This window comes from Pelophylax lessonae, assembly GCF_965119305.1.
Source record: "Pelophylax lessonae genome assembly, chromosome: 12".
In the NCBI taxonomy this organism is placed as follows: Eukaryota; Metazoa; Chordata; class Amphibia; order Anura; family Ranidae; genus Pelophylax; species Pelophylax lessonae.
In genome coordinates, this window is record NC_138779.1 from 189664636 (window position 1) to 189682195 (window position 17560).

At 41.1% G+C, this 17560-nt stretch overlaps 1 protein-coding gene across 1 annotated transcript in view; it reads left to right on the forward strand.

Moving 5' to 3' along the window:
• LOC309568957 (cell adhesion molecule CEACAM6-like) overlaps positions 1 to 17560 on the forward strand; it is a 99108-nt gene that overhangs the window by 66045 nt on the left and 15503 nt on the right. The window contains exons 6-9 of the mRNA XM_082274722.1: positions 6848 to 6870; positions 7013 to 7083; positions 11321 to 11350; positions 12641 to 12705. Of these exons, the coding sequence (XP_082130848.1) occupies positions 6848 to 6870; positions 7013 to 7083; positions 11321 to 11350; positions 12641 to 12703 (187 nt within the window). The 3' untranslated portion in view covers positions 12704 to 12705. The remainder of the gene's footprint in view (positions 1 to 6847; positions 6871 to 7012; positions 7084 to 11320; positions 11351 to 12640; positions 12706 to 17560) is intronic.

Here is a 17560-nt window from a genome sequence, read left to right on the forward strand (position 1 = left end):
TTGTGTTGCTAGCTGTGATTGGTCAAAGTGATCACAAGGTACTAACAGGGCCAATTGCAGCCCATCTGTACAATGTGATTGGCTTTGGCCAATCACAGCTAATCACAACAAAAGACACTGAATGAACCAGTTAACCAGTTTCATTCAGTAAAAAAAAAAAATGGTTGCTTAAATTCACTGGTATAAGTAATCATAATATGTAGAACAATGTTACTATGGTAACACTGTATTGCTCTGGTCACTGTGTTAAAAAAAAAAATGTAATTAAAAAAAGAACAAAAATAAAACAAAAATTGAAAACATTAAAAGTCAGTGTCCCTGATCACCACCACATCTGTTATATGATAATGCTGCATTGCACTGGTGACAGTATATGGGGAAAAAAAAAATGTGAAAAAAAAAAAATGTTTTTTTTATTTCTTCATTTTCCAAAAAATTGTGACAAAAAAATTACAACTTCAAAAAACTTGCCATGCCTCTTACTAAATACCTTGGACTGCCTACCTTCCAAAAAGGGTAAATTTGGGAGATATTTATACTGTCCTGGCATCTTAAAGTCTCAAGAAATGAGGTAGTCCGTCAGGACTGATCAATTTTCAGATATAGTCTACCATAATTTGTGGAATCTATCCTGCAGAATATGCACTGATTTTCATTATTTTTACCAAAAAAATGTATCAGAACATATTTTGGCTTACATTTTTTGAAGAAAAATTCATTTTATAACAAAAAATAAGAAAATGTTTTTTTTTTTTTTTCAAAATTTTCAGTATTTCTTCATTTATGTAGCAAAAAATCGAGAATCCAGTGGTGATTAAATACCACCAAAAGAAAGCTTTATTTGTGTGAAAAAAATATATATATATTTTTTTATAAGTACAGTGTTGCATGACTGCACAATTGTCAAAGTGCAGCGGCGCTGAATGCTGAAAATTGGCCTGAGCAGGAAGGGGGTAAAAGTGCCCGGTATTAGAGTTGTTAAAGCGGAGTTCCGGCCACAAAATAGACATAGTCGATTTTGGGCCATCCGCTTCCTATTTGTCACCTAAAAAAGAAATGGGAAGTTGCGTTTTTTTTTTTTTTTTTACTTACCTTATAATTGCAGAAAAAAAATACTCACCTTTCTTCCACTTCCTCCCTCACTTCCACTTTGCAATGATTCCTGGGAGCTGAACGTCATCGCTCCCAGGAATCAATGTGCCTGCACCGGCCCCGAAGTCAGTTCCGGTGCAGGCGCCGTCATACCTTGCTAAACAGCTTCTGGGCATGCCCAGAAGCTAGGCAGGGATGACGCTGCGGCCCCGGAAGTGACGGCGGTGCATCGTGGGACCGAAGAGGACGGAAGAGGATGCAGAAGAGGATCGCGCCGGCTTCAAGCTGCCCACACCTGAGATGGCAGCGCTGGAAAAGTATTTCTTCTAAAAGGTAAGTGCGAACCGGGACAGATCAGAGGCTATCCATTGTGGAATGTACTAACCCAGACTGTCCCGGGGGTATGTTCATTGAAATTTTTTTTTGTGGCCGGAACTCCGCTTTAATGGACTTTTTGAAACATTTAAGCATTCAAATACAGCCAACGTATTTCATCGGAAAAAGCCTCCCCTTTCTTCAGTATTTAAGCTGGAGATGTTAAAAGAATCACAACGTGATGCACTAAGTCACCTGTGTTAAGGCTTGATGAAGATTGGCATCGCATATGAAGGAAAACGCACCCTAGAGCCCAATTCCACTTCTATTGGTTCAGCACTATCATGCACACGTTAGCTAAATTAGAGCAGAAATCAATGCAAGTTGTGTTCCTTTTGTGGCAGTTGTACATCCTAAGCAATTTTTAGCCTCAACTTTTTACACTCTATCTGTGTAACCAGCATTCCATATACATCAGACATCAAATCTTGGTCCCTGCCTGGATTACAGCTTCCAGAAGCTATAGTGGTGGCATCAGTAATTGCACACATCTGGTGCCAAAGTGTTATAGAGAGTTCCGTCTTTTGGCACCGTTTTACGTTAGACCTATATTTAGGGTATATATCATGAACCATGGCCAGCATGCACAGCCCCCCACCCCCAAACTGTTTCTTCCTTTTACAAGATTGCAAGGTTTTTCTTCCCAGAGCATCCTCCCAAATTTGAAATCGGAGCATCTGTGCCCAGGAGAGTGGAAATAAAATTACTGAAAGTTCTTTGTAGTTCTCGATGGTGATGTCACATCACTTGTATTCCATTCATATTTCCTCCATCTCCATAGCTGAAGATCAGTACTGAGGTATGGACCAAGGGCTAGTGGAAGAGTTTGCAGAACAGTGGTGGCTGGTGCTCCATGGGCCCGGGGGGGCAGCAGACGGACCGCACAATAACCCCCCGGACCACACAAGGCCACACACCATACCCCCCCCAGGACCACAGCAGGACCACAGCAGGACCCCCCCCCCCACTGCTCACTCACCTTGCCTGGACATCTGGACATGTGCAGCAGCAGCAGAAAACGGTGGCAACAGCTTCAGCTTCTTCCCCCTCAGTCTTCTGCGTCTCCTCCCTACTCCTCCACGCCCAATGGCATTGTTTCTCCTTTCGGCCAGTCAGGAAACTGGTCTCGGGACCCGCTTCCTGGTTTGCCAGGAGGAGGATCCGTGTGACAATAGCGAATGTTCATTCGCTATTGTCACACAACTGGGTGGGCTCGGGGCGCAGTACTCTGCGCCCCGAGCTCACCCTTTTTTTTAGCCTATTAGAGCCTCTGGCTCTAATCACATGGTTAAAAAAAAAGCCCTATTGAACTCCATGCGCCCGGTGCCCTGCATGTAGATTAGGGGGCCAGACGCATGGATGGGGGGATGGCACCCCTGTGCCCCCAATGCACCAGCCGCCACTGCTGCAGAGACCAGAGCATTGCACCCGCGATCCATTGATCTCAGATGCAATGCTTGGCAGTCTCAAATGCAAAAATTGATAAATGCACATTTTTGCTTTTTGGAAAATTGGTGCATTTATTATTTTTTTGCGAAAGGTGAAAATTTTCCATTAAGTGTATGCACAATGGTTTCTCTACTGAGCTACAGTATGCCTGTATTATGGTGCCTTCTTGCTTTAATGTTACACTTTGTTTTTATTGGCCCACTCATGCATAGTAAAACCCCAAACTTTTTTCTCAGACTTGTTTAATTCAGAATACAAAAAAATTATATACATTTTTACTCACACTTTGAACTTATGTTCATCAGACTCCTCCTCCACCTTTAAGCAAATTTAAAAAAAAATTGGGGGGGTGAATTAATTTTTCAGTGGAGTGCAGCCAGAATTAATGCCTTCCCCCACTGCCCAAAGCCTCCTGTGTTGCTCATGTCACAGATCCTGAGAGAAAGGTAAATGTGCAGGACACAGTCCTGCTTGTGGTGAACTTTAAAGGCACTTACATAGATTGTCTAAAAATATTGTTTATTAAACATGATTAAAAATATGGTACTTGTCCCCTATTATCTGCCCCCCAGGTGTGCAAGACCTTATTGGGCCTCTAGTGTGTAAGTGATGACCATCATTTGGAATTTAATGTATAAACATTGGAAAAATATTTGTATTATTTTTTTGTAATGCTCAAATTAATGACATCATTTGCTTCTATAATTAGTTGAATGTGGCATATTCGTGGCTGGTCTTGAAAAAGCAGGAAACGAAACGCGTTGACCAACTACATCAATCAGCTACCTCTTATGTGAAGTTTCTGCATAGAGGTGTAATATTATGCCACAATTCTATTTTCAATATGCTTATGGGTATTTATGTAAGAAAAATAACTTTTTTAAACTAGTTATATATGGCGTGTACCATATTTTTAATGATGTTTAACCTCCCTGGCGGTATGATTCTGTCAGGAATTCTGTTCCAAAAGCGGTACAATTCTTTTCATTGAAATTTGGCGTTATGTATTATAGGCCTACAATTCTTAGTAATTACTGACTTAAACCTGACCAAAACAAGTCTCTAGTAGACATCCCAGATGTGATAAATTTGAAACACAAACAAGTGAATTATAATCGAATCAATAATATTATTTTATATATATATATATATATATATATATATATATATATATATATATATATATATATATATATATATGTATATATATATATATATATATATATATATATATATATATTTGCATATATATATATATATGTATATATATAAATATATATATATATATATATATGATATATGTGTATATATATATATATATATATATATATATATATATATATTTGCATATATCATATATATATATATATATATATATATATATATATATATGCATATATATAATATAAAATGTGTTATGTGTTTTGTGCAACGTTTTTTTTTTTTTTTTGAATTTCCCTCCCTAGTTCTGCTCCCATGCAGCATTGCTGCTGCAGGGAACGGAACTAGGAAGTCCTCCTACCGACAGACGAGCGGCGGAGATCTCGGCTGGCGGTCACAGCAATGAGAGCTCATCGCTGGATCGCCAGGATAAGGTAAGAGAAGCTCCGCTGCGCTGTCTGCACGCTCTGCCCATTGACCCCGAGTGTGACTCGGGGATACCGCTAATAGCAGAAAATTCCTACCCCGAGTCACGCTCGGGGATACCGCTAAGGCGGTTAATAAACAATATTTTTAGACAATCTATGTGAGTGCCTTTAACCACTTCCATACAGAGCAGTTACACCCCCTTCCTGCCCAGACCGATTTTCAGCTTTTCGGCGCTCTCACACTTTGAATGATAATTAATCAGTCATACAACACTGTACCCAATCAAATTTTTTATCATTTTTTTCACACAAATAGAGCTTTCTTTTGGTAGTATTCACCACTGGGTTTTTATTTTTTGAGATATAAGTGAAAAAAGAGCGAAAATTTTGAAAAAAACACATTTTGTTTTAGTTTCTATTATAAAATTTTGCAAATAAGTATTTTTTTACATAAATTTGGGCCAAAATGTATACTTCTACATATCTTTGGTAAAAATAACCCAAATTAGTGGTAATTATTTAGTCTGTTTGAAAGTCATAGAGTCTACAAAAATGGTGCGAATCATTGAAAATTGATCATACCTGATGTATCGATGGCCTATCTCAACTCTTGAGGCCCTGAAATTTCAGGACACTACAAATACCCCCCAAATTACTCCTTTTTGGAAAGTAAACATTCCAGGGTATTTAGTAAGAGGCATGGTGAGTTTTTTGAAGTTGCAATTTTTTCCCACAATTCTTGGGAAAATTAAGAATTATATATATTTTTTTTTTACACAAAATTGTCATAATAACAAGTTATTTCTCACACACAGTATATTCATTCTTGCAATTACACCCCAAAATACATTCTGCTACTCCCCCTGAGTGTGGCGATACCACATGTGTGAGACTTTTACACAGCCTGGCCACATAAAGAGACCCACTATGCAAGAAGCACCGTCAGGTGTTCTAGGAGCATAAATTACACATATAATTTCCTAACGACCTATCACACTTTTGAAGGCCCTGGAGCACCAGGACACTGGAATTACCCACAAAATGACACCATTTTGGAAAGCAAACACCCCAATGTATATTCTATGAGGCATAATGAGTCTGAAAGCTGATTGAAAGCTGATTCACACAGCACACAGGAACAGAGCTGAGGCTGTCAATCAGCTGAGGCATCCTCCCCTGTCCCCTTTTTTCTCTAGGTGTCAGGAAAACGTGTTGGAAATTATTTATGCTGATAGAGGCACAAAGCAGCAGAAAGAAATGCCACTAAGCAGGGGCAGAATAGCAACCTTCAAGTACAAACCAGAGGCTCAGAGTGCAGCAACTCTCCCCCCCCCCCTCCCACTCTCCCTCTTCCTGTCCTTCTCCTAACCCCCATTCGAGCTTAAGCCCTGCTCCAGGTACTCTCTACTCACCGACTGAATCCAGGCGGCGGTTGGGGGGAGCTGGGACAGCTCAGTTGGGGCTGGCCAGGGGAGGAGAGTCCCAGTGGGGCATGGAACCGGCCTCTGCTCAGACACAGTTTACACCATCCATGCTGGGGAGGGAGGTCTGCGCTCTGTCCTTGTCTTCAACCCGCACTCAGTAGGTCAGTGGTGGGGACTTTTTACTTCTTTTCACCAGGAACCCTTTAGGCATGTCTGTGGCAGAAGCAGTGCAGCCTTTTTACAGGACATCAAAGCAGCCAATGGGGCAATTGCCCCCCTGCCCCCTGGCCCAGTCTTCCCCTGCCACTAAGTTCTCCTAAATGAGACAAGTACACACTATACAGGGGTGTGCTTTGTACATATTTAATTTCTGAAGTTTTCCAAGCACTTCAAGCAATCAGTACTGTAGAGTCTGGTGAGCTGAGTCAGTCCCCATCCCTGCCTCTTGTATGTCTTGGATACTCCAAGTGTGGGATACTATAATTCTCAACAGGGTAGGGAAGAGGAGGGTCCTGGTGTCCACTTTCTGATAAATCTTATTCATGAATTTCTTATTAAGTAATACTGTTATAAATCTGTATTGTTTTGCTGAGAAGAAGCCAGGAGAGATGAGCAAGGATAAGGTGTAGGGTGTGCTGGTATGCCTGATAATAATGGAATATTTTTGGTTTTTCTGTCAAACAGTAATGAGAAGCTGAGATGCTAAACTGATTGGTAATATGTCTTCTTCAACACTTTATCCATCGTTTGATGAGTTTCATAGAATGATTGCTCATCCACTGATACTTTCAGCTGTCCTGTCATTGTACCATTACTATCAGATGTTCATTCTTAACATCTTCGTAAAGTACTGTATGCCTTTATATGCTACAAATGTTTTTTTCCATATTAGAAACTCACAACCTCTTTTCTTTTCAGGCAACCAAACAGTGCAAACAATGGTAAGTTCCTACAAACCTAAAATAATGTGTGTGCTCTGACCTATCAGTATATATATTGTATATGTAAATCAATCAATGCTTTTTTATTTTACAGTTTTTTTAATTATTTTGTATCACAATTTAAATTTGTCTTCTTCCCTAGAAGGCCCAGTTTATGAAAATGTAAATGCTCCTCAATCACGCGCCTCTAAAACGGCCCTGCCAGGAACTGCGGTAATAACTCTGCACTTACTCTTTATGTATTGGTTTATTGAAAATAATATTTTCAAGATACATTTTAGCTGAATGATTTAAAATTCTTACTTTATAGCCTTTTATAATTCACAGTTTAATGCAAGATAAGCCAACATGATTAGATAATAGCACTTACAGTATATGGCACCTAAACAAAGTCTAAGTCTTGAGTGCCCCCCAAAACCAGGATGTGCATAGTATGCAAGCACTGATTTAGGCTAAGGCAGCACCCCCCCCCCCCCAATCACATATGCAATGGCAAACCCCTCTTAATAGGTTCTTGAGGTACCCGCACTGCATTGCTGGGTAGTGAACTTAAGAACCAAACTATACAAAAATTTGAATATGAGCACGACATGTGCTTAGAAAAAAATTATATTCTGCTTTTCTTTTATTAAGAGGATAGGGAATCTAGTTTATTTCATATAGTATTGTTAGTTTTTATTTGTTTTTGTTTTTTTTTGGGGGGGGGGGGATTTAAAGTTTATATGAGTACTGTCAATTTATATATTTTATTTTACTTTTATGATCACTGTCTGTTTATTTAAGTGAGAATAAAATGCATTAATTAGTTGCATTTTACACGTTCAAGGTACAGTATCCCAAAAAAGTGAGTACACCCCTCACATTTTTGTAAATATTAAATTATATCTTTTCATGTGACAACAATGAAGAAATTACACTTTGCTACAGTGTAAAGTAGTGAGTGTACAGCTTGTATAACAGTGTAAATTTGTTGTCCCCTCAAAATAACTCAACACACAGCCATTTATGTCTAAACCGCTGGCAACAAAAGTGAGTACACCCCTAAGTGGAAATGTCCAAATTGGGCCCAAAGTGGCAATATTTTGTGTGGCCACCATTATTTTCCAGCACTGCCTTAACCCTCTTGGGCATGGAGTGCCCCAGAGCTTCACAGGTTGCCACTGGAGTCCTCTTCCACTCCTCCATGACGACATCCCGGAGCTGGTGGATGTTAGAGACTTTGCACTTCTCCACCTTCAATTTGAGGATGCCCCACAGATGCTCAATTGGGTTTAGGTCTGGAGACATGCTTGGCCAGTCCATCACCTTTACCCTCAGCTTCTTTAGCAAGGCAGTGGTCATCTTGGAGGTGTGTTTGGGGTTTGTTATCATGTTGGAATTCTGCCCTGCGGCCCAGTCTCCGAAGGGAGGGGATCATGCTCTGCTTCAGTATGTCACAGTACATGTTGGCATTCATGGTTCCCTCAATGAACTGTAGATCCCCAGTGCCGGCAACACTCATGCAGCCCCAGACCATGACACTCCCACCACTATGCTTGACTGTAGGCAAGACACACTTGTCTTTGTACTCCTCACCTGGTTTCCGCCACACATGCTTGACACCATCTTAACCAGATATGTTTTTCTTAGCCTCATCAGACCACAGGACGTGGTTCCAGTAATCCATGTCCTTAGTCTTCTCGACTTCAGCAAACTGTTTGCGGGCTTTCTTGTGCACCATCTTTAAAAGAGTCTTCCTTCTGGGACAACAGCCATGCAGACCAATTTGATGCAGTTTGCGGCGCATGGTCTGAGCACTGACAGGCGGACCCCCCCACCCCTTCAACCTCTGCAACAATGCTGGCAGCACTCATACATCCAATTCCCAAAGACACCCCTCTAGATATGACACTGAGCATGTGCACTCAATTTCCTTGGTCGACTATTGCGAAGTCTGTTCTGAGTGGAACCTGTCCTGTTAAACGGCGGTATGATCTTGGCCACCGTGCTGCAGCTCAGTTTCAGGGTCTTGGCAATCTTTCTTTAGCCTAGGCCATCTTTATGTAGAGCAACGCTTCTTTTTTTTTTTTTTTTTCAGATCCTCAGAGAGTTCTTTGCCATAAGGTGCCATGTTGAACCTCCGGTGACCAGTATGAGAGAGTGAGAGCAATAACACCAAATTGAACACACCTGCTCCCCATTCACACCCGAGACCTTGTAACGTCAATGAGTCACATGACACCTGGGAGGGAAAATGGCTAACTGGGCCCAATTTGGACATTTTCACTTAGGAGTATACTCACTTTTGTTGCCAGCGATTTAGACATTAATGGCTGTGTGTTGAGTTATTTTGAGGGGACAGCAAATTTACACTGTTATACAAGCTATACACTCACTACTTTACATTGTAGCAAAGTGTCATTTCTTCATTGTTGTCACATGAAAAGATATAATAAAATATTCACAAAAATGTGAGGGGTGTACTCACTTTTGTGGGATACTGTACCTTGAACGTGCAAAAATGCAACTAATTATTACATTTTATTCTCACTTAAGAGCCGGTCCACACTAGCGCGACTTGTCAGGCGACTTGTCAGCCTGACAAGTCGCGGTCCATTGACCGCTACAGGACCCGTTCTAATAGGAGCGACACAAGTCGCTCCGACTTAGAAAAAGGGTCCTGTACTACTTCGGGGCGACCTCGGAGCGACTTGCATAGACTTCCATTATATGAAGTCCTTGCAAGTCGCTCCGAAGTCGTGGTGCATGGGAATGCACAAGTCGCCCCCGAAGTAGTACAGAGTCGTGTCGCCCCAGTGTGAACCAACTCTTAATAAACAGACAGTAAACATAAAAGTAAAATAAAATAGGGGTGTACACACTTTTCTGAGATACTGTAGTTAAAAGGAGCTTCCATAACCCTTTGGAGCCATTAAAAGCCCTCTGCTCACTTTGAAAACCTCAAAAACCATATTAATTTCCCATTGACCTAATGACTCCAAAGTCCTTCACCAAAATGACAAAATTTTTCTGAAATCTACAATCTTTTCATTCATATTTTGAGGACACTAGTGTCCATTACCAAGTAATGTTACTTTAGCTTGAATTTTGGAAAAACAGGTTTATTTTAATAAGAGAGAAAGGTCATCAATTTTTTTTCATGGGATATATTGTATATTTATTTCAACTAAAGTTGCAAAGTTTTTATGTATTAATTTTTATGTCAGAAAATACATTGAATACAGCATGCACGCATGGCACATGTTTGACAGAACGTTATGGGTTTCCTAAATAGAGACAACAAATCAGAGATCAGAAGCTGTTTACTTTCAGACTCTTTTTGTCTGATTGAAAACGAGGACAGCTCATCCAAACCAACAGACAGGGAAAGCGAGAGAAAAGGAAGGTATCAGTTACTGTTACTGTTTCAAAATATCAATTTATCTTTATCTATAAATGTAATAAAAAAATGAAATATAGAAATGTAATAAAATGAATGTAAGATGTCAATAGCTACCTAATTGCCATCAAATATATTAAAATAGAGCCATGTCAGAGTAGTGATCTCAAGAACATAGGATCACCAAAAACTACAGAAAAAGTCACCTGCTTCAATATCTGACAGACAGACTGTAGAATGTAAGCTTCCAATGAGCAGGTGAGGTCTTGCTCTTACAGCTGGTGAGAGAACACATGGGAGTAGGTGCGTATATCTTCTACCATGGTAATCCCAGCAGAATTAAATACGAATAAGGGAGTAGTCATAACACTCCATAAGGATAACAACAAGCATAACATTCGAATCAAGTGTGAATGATAATGTTAGTAAAAAATAACATATATTATATTTACAAAAAAATATCCCTTTTGGAAAGCTATAGACAAATATGGATGCATGCAAATATCTATTCTACTATCATTTGTAACATTTCAATAAAATATGTAGGGGCACCCTATGTGCATTTTTATCCAGTCTTTGAACCGTGCCAGATGTAGTTAATAATTTAAAAAATCACTGGTTTAAAAAAGTTTTCCTATTACGCTTTCAGTGTAAACTCTTAACATAAATAAGTAAGTACATATCAAGGTAATTTTTATCCGTATTGGTGATACATATTTGCAACTCTTCTGGAGTTCCCAGGTTTCCACACCTGCTGCTGTGGTATTTATAAGAAGTCGCCATGTCCCTGCTGAATTTCTTCTATTTTTTATAGTAGTGAATGTAAAAGAAGGAGCTAGCACTCACAAAAGTGGGTGGAATCACCTACAACTCCCAAGTGAACAAGAACAGTCAGGAATTATCGAAGGGCACCTTTAGTGTGTCCAACACCTATTTTATACTTTTTTTACTTTTTAAAAAAGCACCTACTGCAAAAAATGCAAACATAATATTAAAATAATTCTGTGAATTTTGAAATTTTTATATTTGTTTTCCCGATGTATTATACATTTTGTTTTATTTTAAATGCAGGTGCAAGCAACCCAAGAATCTCACTATGAGGTAAGTATTGTTATCACTAATATTGTTTTTTTTTTTTTTTGTATTTCAGATATAATTTTTAAATCAGAGACATTTGCACTAAAATGTTTTTGTGCGTATTATCACTCTTTATGCCTAAAAATCATCAATCTCACTTTCTGTTTTGGCTATGAGACAAAGATGGAGATTTACTAAAACTGGTGCATTCAGAATCTGGTGCAACTGTGCATGGTAGCCAATCAGCTTCTAGCTTCAACTTGTTCAACTAAGCTTTGGCAATAAAACCTGAAAGCTGATTGGTTTCTTTGCAGAGCTGCACCAGATTTTGCTCTCTGCAGTTTTAGTAAATCACCCCCATAATCTCCTTTATGTGTTTTCTTAATTATTAATGGCTGCAGCAAGAGTTAAAATAGCTGTGCTAGCAATATGCTGGAGAGTCAGACTGTTGCTCTCACACAGTGAGCAGTGGACTGGGTCTCCAGAGGTCTGACACCTCTGCACAGTGATCCAATCAACAGGGGTCATGCACCTTGAGGAGCACTGTTGGCCTGAGCACAATGCAGAGGGCATATTTGACTGCTGTAGAGCCAGGCTACTGTGCTGTGTGTGTGAGAAGTGGCTCAACTCTTCAGAATGTTGCTGGCACAAGTTTATTAAAGGATAAGTTCACCTTTTAAAAAAAAAGTAGTAAATGCACATTTTTTTAGGAGCCGGTAAAGCATTGCACCTGCAATCAGCAGATCATAGGTGTAATGTCAGGCTCCTGGAGACTGTCCGTGTAGCTGTCTGCCCATACCTTTAATATGAGTAGGCATTTACTGAGTGACTGGAAGATCAATGAACTACCTAGTGCCCTGGTGGTTCATTGAGAACTACAACCTGCCAAGGCTGTTGGTACTTGTAGTTTATTCATTCATAGAACTCTGTGAATGAATGACATGGCCGTGTGGGTGGAGCGTGCACGGCTACACTCTTTTTGAATAGTAACAGTGGGTGCGGGGAGAAGATCCCCCGCCTGCTGTCACATGGAGGGGGGGGGGATCAGGGGGGCGAGCAGGCAGATGCTGAACATGTTACCCCCTATGTATGGGTTCAGCAAGGTGAACTTATCCTTTAAACCCTTACTGCAGCTGTGGGTATGTAAAAAAAAAAAAAAGAAGAAGAGTAAATTGTTGACTGTATATGCAGCCTGACTGTAATTAGAGTAATAAATAATGATGCGTCTTTTTGAGTTTTAATAGCCACTGTCAAAAGAAAGACTAAAAACATTTGCAGTCCAAGTAAACTCATCAATTTTCTTTTGTTAAACAGCAATTAACTCATAAGGACAGAGCCGTATACAGCACCCTTGCATCTAAGGCTGGGAAGCACTAATGGTAAGAACATGTTTACTAAATATTCATTAAAATCTATCTCCAGCCATTTTTTTTTTTCATTTTAGTCCCTGTGAAACCCATAGAAGAAATGGAGCCACAGATGGCAATAAATACCTGATGGGCCCATAACCAACCCACACTCTACCAAAAAGAAAATTTGAGTTTTGTCTGGTTTTAGGCTTTACACATGTGTCTAATGGTTGCATGACAGTACTGATTGGTTCTCTTTCTCAATAAAAATAAATTATTGTAGCCTGTCCTAATTTTAAACATCTGCATAGTGACCTCACAGATCAGGAGAAAGGGTTTGAGAAAATAATATGAAGTGAGAGTGGGTGTTCTAAGGGTGCCCTACTGGTATTTAAATAATTATATAATTTTTTCCTTTAGAAAAGAACAATTGTTCATACCTGGTCGCCGTCCATGAACAGCCCACTCTTTGCCTACTCCCTGCTCATCCTCTGGTCTATGATTAGTTATTTTTCTGCATCCTCTACCAGTAGACCATGATACGTTGTCAGTCTTCTCTCTCCCCAACCCCTCAGAAACAATCAGTTCTATGCTACCTCTTCTCCTCCTTGTTCATGATCACTTCTACCTCATTCCCACCAGCTACCATCATGCTCAACTTCACTTTACCCATTCTTCCAATGGCCCATGGTCAGGTCACACTTTGTCTTCTCTATCCTGTTTTGAGCATATCCAACTGACTCCTCTCTCTCTCTCCCTGCTCCATGATCATCTTCTTTCTGCCTTCTCTTTCTCACTTCCGCTTTGCCTCTTTCCTCCCCGGTCAGCTACCATTTAGCCTTGTCAACCTTTCCGAGTGTTCTATAATTAGGTGTTGTCACTCTGCCCTCTATACTCCCTTCTGTTAATAGCTCACCATCTGCCTCATTTACTATATGCCGACCCGGTTCACAACCAGTTGCTGTTTTGTGTTTTGCATTTTCTACTCTTGTATTTACGGACATGTTCAGCCTCCATTCTGTCTGCTTTATCCTTCATGGTCCACACCCTGCTTCTGCTCTATTTGCCGATAATGCTTCACTCTGATCCACGTTCAGCTAACACTGTTTCCCCCATGATAAATTTAGTGCTTAAAGTGGAGTTCCACCCTATTTTTATACTTACCTCCATCTTCTCGCTCCGGGTCACCTGAAAAAGAAATGGATAATCGCATATTTTTTTTTTTTTTACTTACCTCGTAGCGAAGAAAATATACTTACCTTACTTCCTTCTTCCTCCTTCCTCGGCCGCGGCCCGTCGTCACTTCCTGGCTCTGCAATGATTCCTGGGAGCTGGACGTCATAGCTCCCAGGAATCATTGCGCCTGCACCGGCCCCGACGTCAGTTCCGGGTCGCGCGCGTCATCCCCTTCTAAACAGCTTCTGGGCATGCCCAGAAGCTGTGGAGGGGGTGACGCGCGCGACCCGGAAGTGACGTCGGGGCCGGCGCAGAGCATCGTGGGACCACAGAAGGCGGAAGAAGACGCCGAAGAGGACGCGCTGGCTTCAAGCTGCCCACATCTGAGATGGCAGCGCTGGACAAGACGTTTGCAAGGTAAGTATTTCGTCTTGCAGGTAAGTGCAACCCGGGACAGATCAGAGGCTAGCCATTGTGGAATGCACTAGCCCTGACTGTCCCGGGGGTATTAAAAAAAAAAAAAACAAATCCTGGGTGGAACTCCGCTTTAACCACTTTACAACCGGAGGATTTTGCTGTCTTCCGTCCAGGCCACTTTTTGCGATTCGGCGCTGTGCAACTTCAACTGACAATTGCGCGGTCGTGCGACGCCGTACCCAAACGAAATTTACGTCCTTTTTTTCCCACAAACAGAGCTTTCTTTTGGTGGTATTTGATCACCTGTGCGATTTTTACTTTTTGCGCTATAAACAAAAAAAGAGCGTTTATTTTGAAAAAATAACAATATTTTTCACATTTTTTTATATGAAATTCCCCCCAAAAAAGATGTAAAAACCAATTTTTTTAAAAGTTTTTGGCCAATTTGTTTTATGCTACATATGTTTGGTAAAAAAAATCGCAATAAGCGTATTTTGATTGGTTTGCGCAAAAGTTATTGCGTTTACTAACAAAGGGAAAGATTTCTGTCATTTTTGGTGTTTTTTTTTTAACGCGTAATGGCGGCGATCTGCGATTTTTTTTGCGGGACTGCGACATTGCGGCGGACAGACCGGACCCCTGACTGACATTTTTGACACTTTTGGGGGTACCAGTGACATTACTGCAGTAATCAGTGCTATATATATGCACTGTTACTGTAAAAATGACACTGGCAGGGAAGGGGTTAATTTTATTGGAGAGGGAGGGGTTAATGTATGCCTGGTGCTTACTGACGTGTAGGGGGGGAGGTGACTGAGTGATTCATGGACAGATCGGATGTCCAGCTATGCTGAACAGTCCGATCTGTCACTCCCTGTCACTATGGAGATCCGCCCGCTGTGTTTACACACAGCGGGCGGATCTCCAGACTCGATCCCCGACGATCGGGTAAGAGCAGCGGCGATCGCCGCTGCTCCTCCCCTGGCCCGACTCCCGCTGTGAATGAAAACAGCGGGAGCGAGCCTCCGGCGGCGCGCAAGCGCCGCCCAGAAGGGGAGGAGTCCAGTCACGTTAATACTACGTGACTGGACGGGAACGAGCCACTCTGCCACAGTAGTATTACTGTGAGCGGTAGTAGAGTGGTTAAAGGGGAACTTCACACTCCAAGATGGATTTCAGGAAGTAAATGCTAAATTAATTGTCTGCCCTTACTCAAGATGGCCACGACCAGAAATGCTAGGGGGGGGGGGGGTATTTTTTCAAAGGGATTTCTAAATGTGATGCTTTGAACAATAAAAATGAAGTAGCTTTTTTGGTTTGTGGTGATCAGATGCAGTATAGTTCCGGTAATATTATGTATTCATCGAAATACTGGCAGATTGGGTAGTAATGTATACAAGTGTGTTGAATTACCACATTTATCCAAAATTAACTATTTCACGAGTAGGCACATGCTTGCTAATTTACAGTATATACTATATATAGTGTGTGTGTTTTATGTATTTAACTGTTTGTATATTGCTGTTTGTCTATAGGTATTCCTTTGGGATTTTTCTAAATTAAACAACTCGAGGCTCTGTGGCATCATTACCTTGCACAATTTGAATGCCCAAGCGCAGGACTCCTCGTAGGGTGAACTGAGGTTCAGAAACCACCACATTACAGCGCTTCCTGATGCCCGTTGCTCCCCGTACGAGATCGTCATCCCGGGGCAACATGGCACCTACTGACTGTACGAGGGATGGCACTGCCCCCAATACCGATTGTACAGTAGGATTACTGCTGGTTTCTGATTCTCAGCTGCCCTCTTCACTTCCTCCTTCCACCTTCTCTGAGATCCCTGCGGTGTTCAGAGAGGATCACTCTCCATGGCGATATACACAAAGTAAAGCAGTCTGTATCTAATCTGGAATCTAAGGTTGCCACCTTGTCCTCAGAACAGGGATCTGTCCTGCAACGTATCACATCCTTAGAGGAAACATGCTCCCGCTACCAACATAAATTCACTTGTATTAGCCTCCAACATGACGACCTTGAGAAACAATATCAAACTCCGTGGCATCTCTGAGGCGATTGGGGCTATTGACTTAAGAGCCACCATCACGTGGATTTTCAATGATTTAATGGGAAAACCTGCTTCTTCCCCTATTGAACTGGACAGAATCCACAGGCTTAACAAGCCAGGCCAAGGGGAGCGCTCTCAAGCCAGGGATGTTCTTTGCCGTGTACACTTTTATAACCTCAAAGAAGAAATCATGCACAGGGCATGGAAGGGGGTCCTTTCCAGTTCAATGGAGCGGCTGTGCACCTTCTCCCTGACTTGTTCCGACAGACCCTCTTTATGCGATGCCAAATACAACCCCTACTGGAGAAGATCCGAGAGTGTGGAGGATCATATGTTTTGGGCTACCCCTTCAGCCTTCTCATTCATCTCAATGGCGACAGTTTTTCTCTCCATGACCCGGAACAGTTAAAGGACTTGTTCGCCTTCCTGGATGTGCCACCTTCTGATATCTTGGACTGGTTGATAGTAGATTTACCACCTACTCCCAGACCACTACCACAACGGAGACGTTGCACACCATCTTCTAGAAACAAAAAGGGGAAGAGAGAATTGAGCTAACCCTCGTGTGCCATAATCCTAATTGTGAACAAGGAAAAAACAGTTGATACAACATTAGTTGTACAACAAGTATTTGGCAGACTTTAAAGGCACACACTGGACAGGCAAAGTCATTTAATTAAAAACTTGTGTATTTTATTGAGAATATATATAAAAGAATAAACAAAAAAAGAGGCATATATGCATAATCAACATATTAAAATCAAACTGTTTACAGAGAAAAAAACCTCCATACAGATTTGAAATGGATATACAGACATGTGCATGATTCCTTACAAGAGGTACGTATTGTGGTATTAGTCTGGAAAGGGACTGGGAAATGTGACAACATTTGTCTATGAGAGCAAAAGGAGTCACTCTTTGCACACCACCATTGCCTTAGGAGAGACTGGATTATTAACCACAAGCCTTAAATAATTGGGATCTGGTAAGAAGCCCCTTTATACATAGGCGTGGGAATCATCACTCCCTTTGGTTTGTCACAGAGGTTCTCCTTTGGATTGTTTCTGCCTTATCTGCCCTTTATAACATACTTTCTGGTAAGAAGCAAACCTGTGAGGTGGTGGGAAACTGTCACATCCCAGTTGAATCACTGTTGTTTATCTTCGACACCAGTTCACCATTTCTTCATGTCCAAACATTCAGCACCATTGGATTTTGAGTTGGATA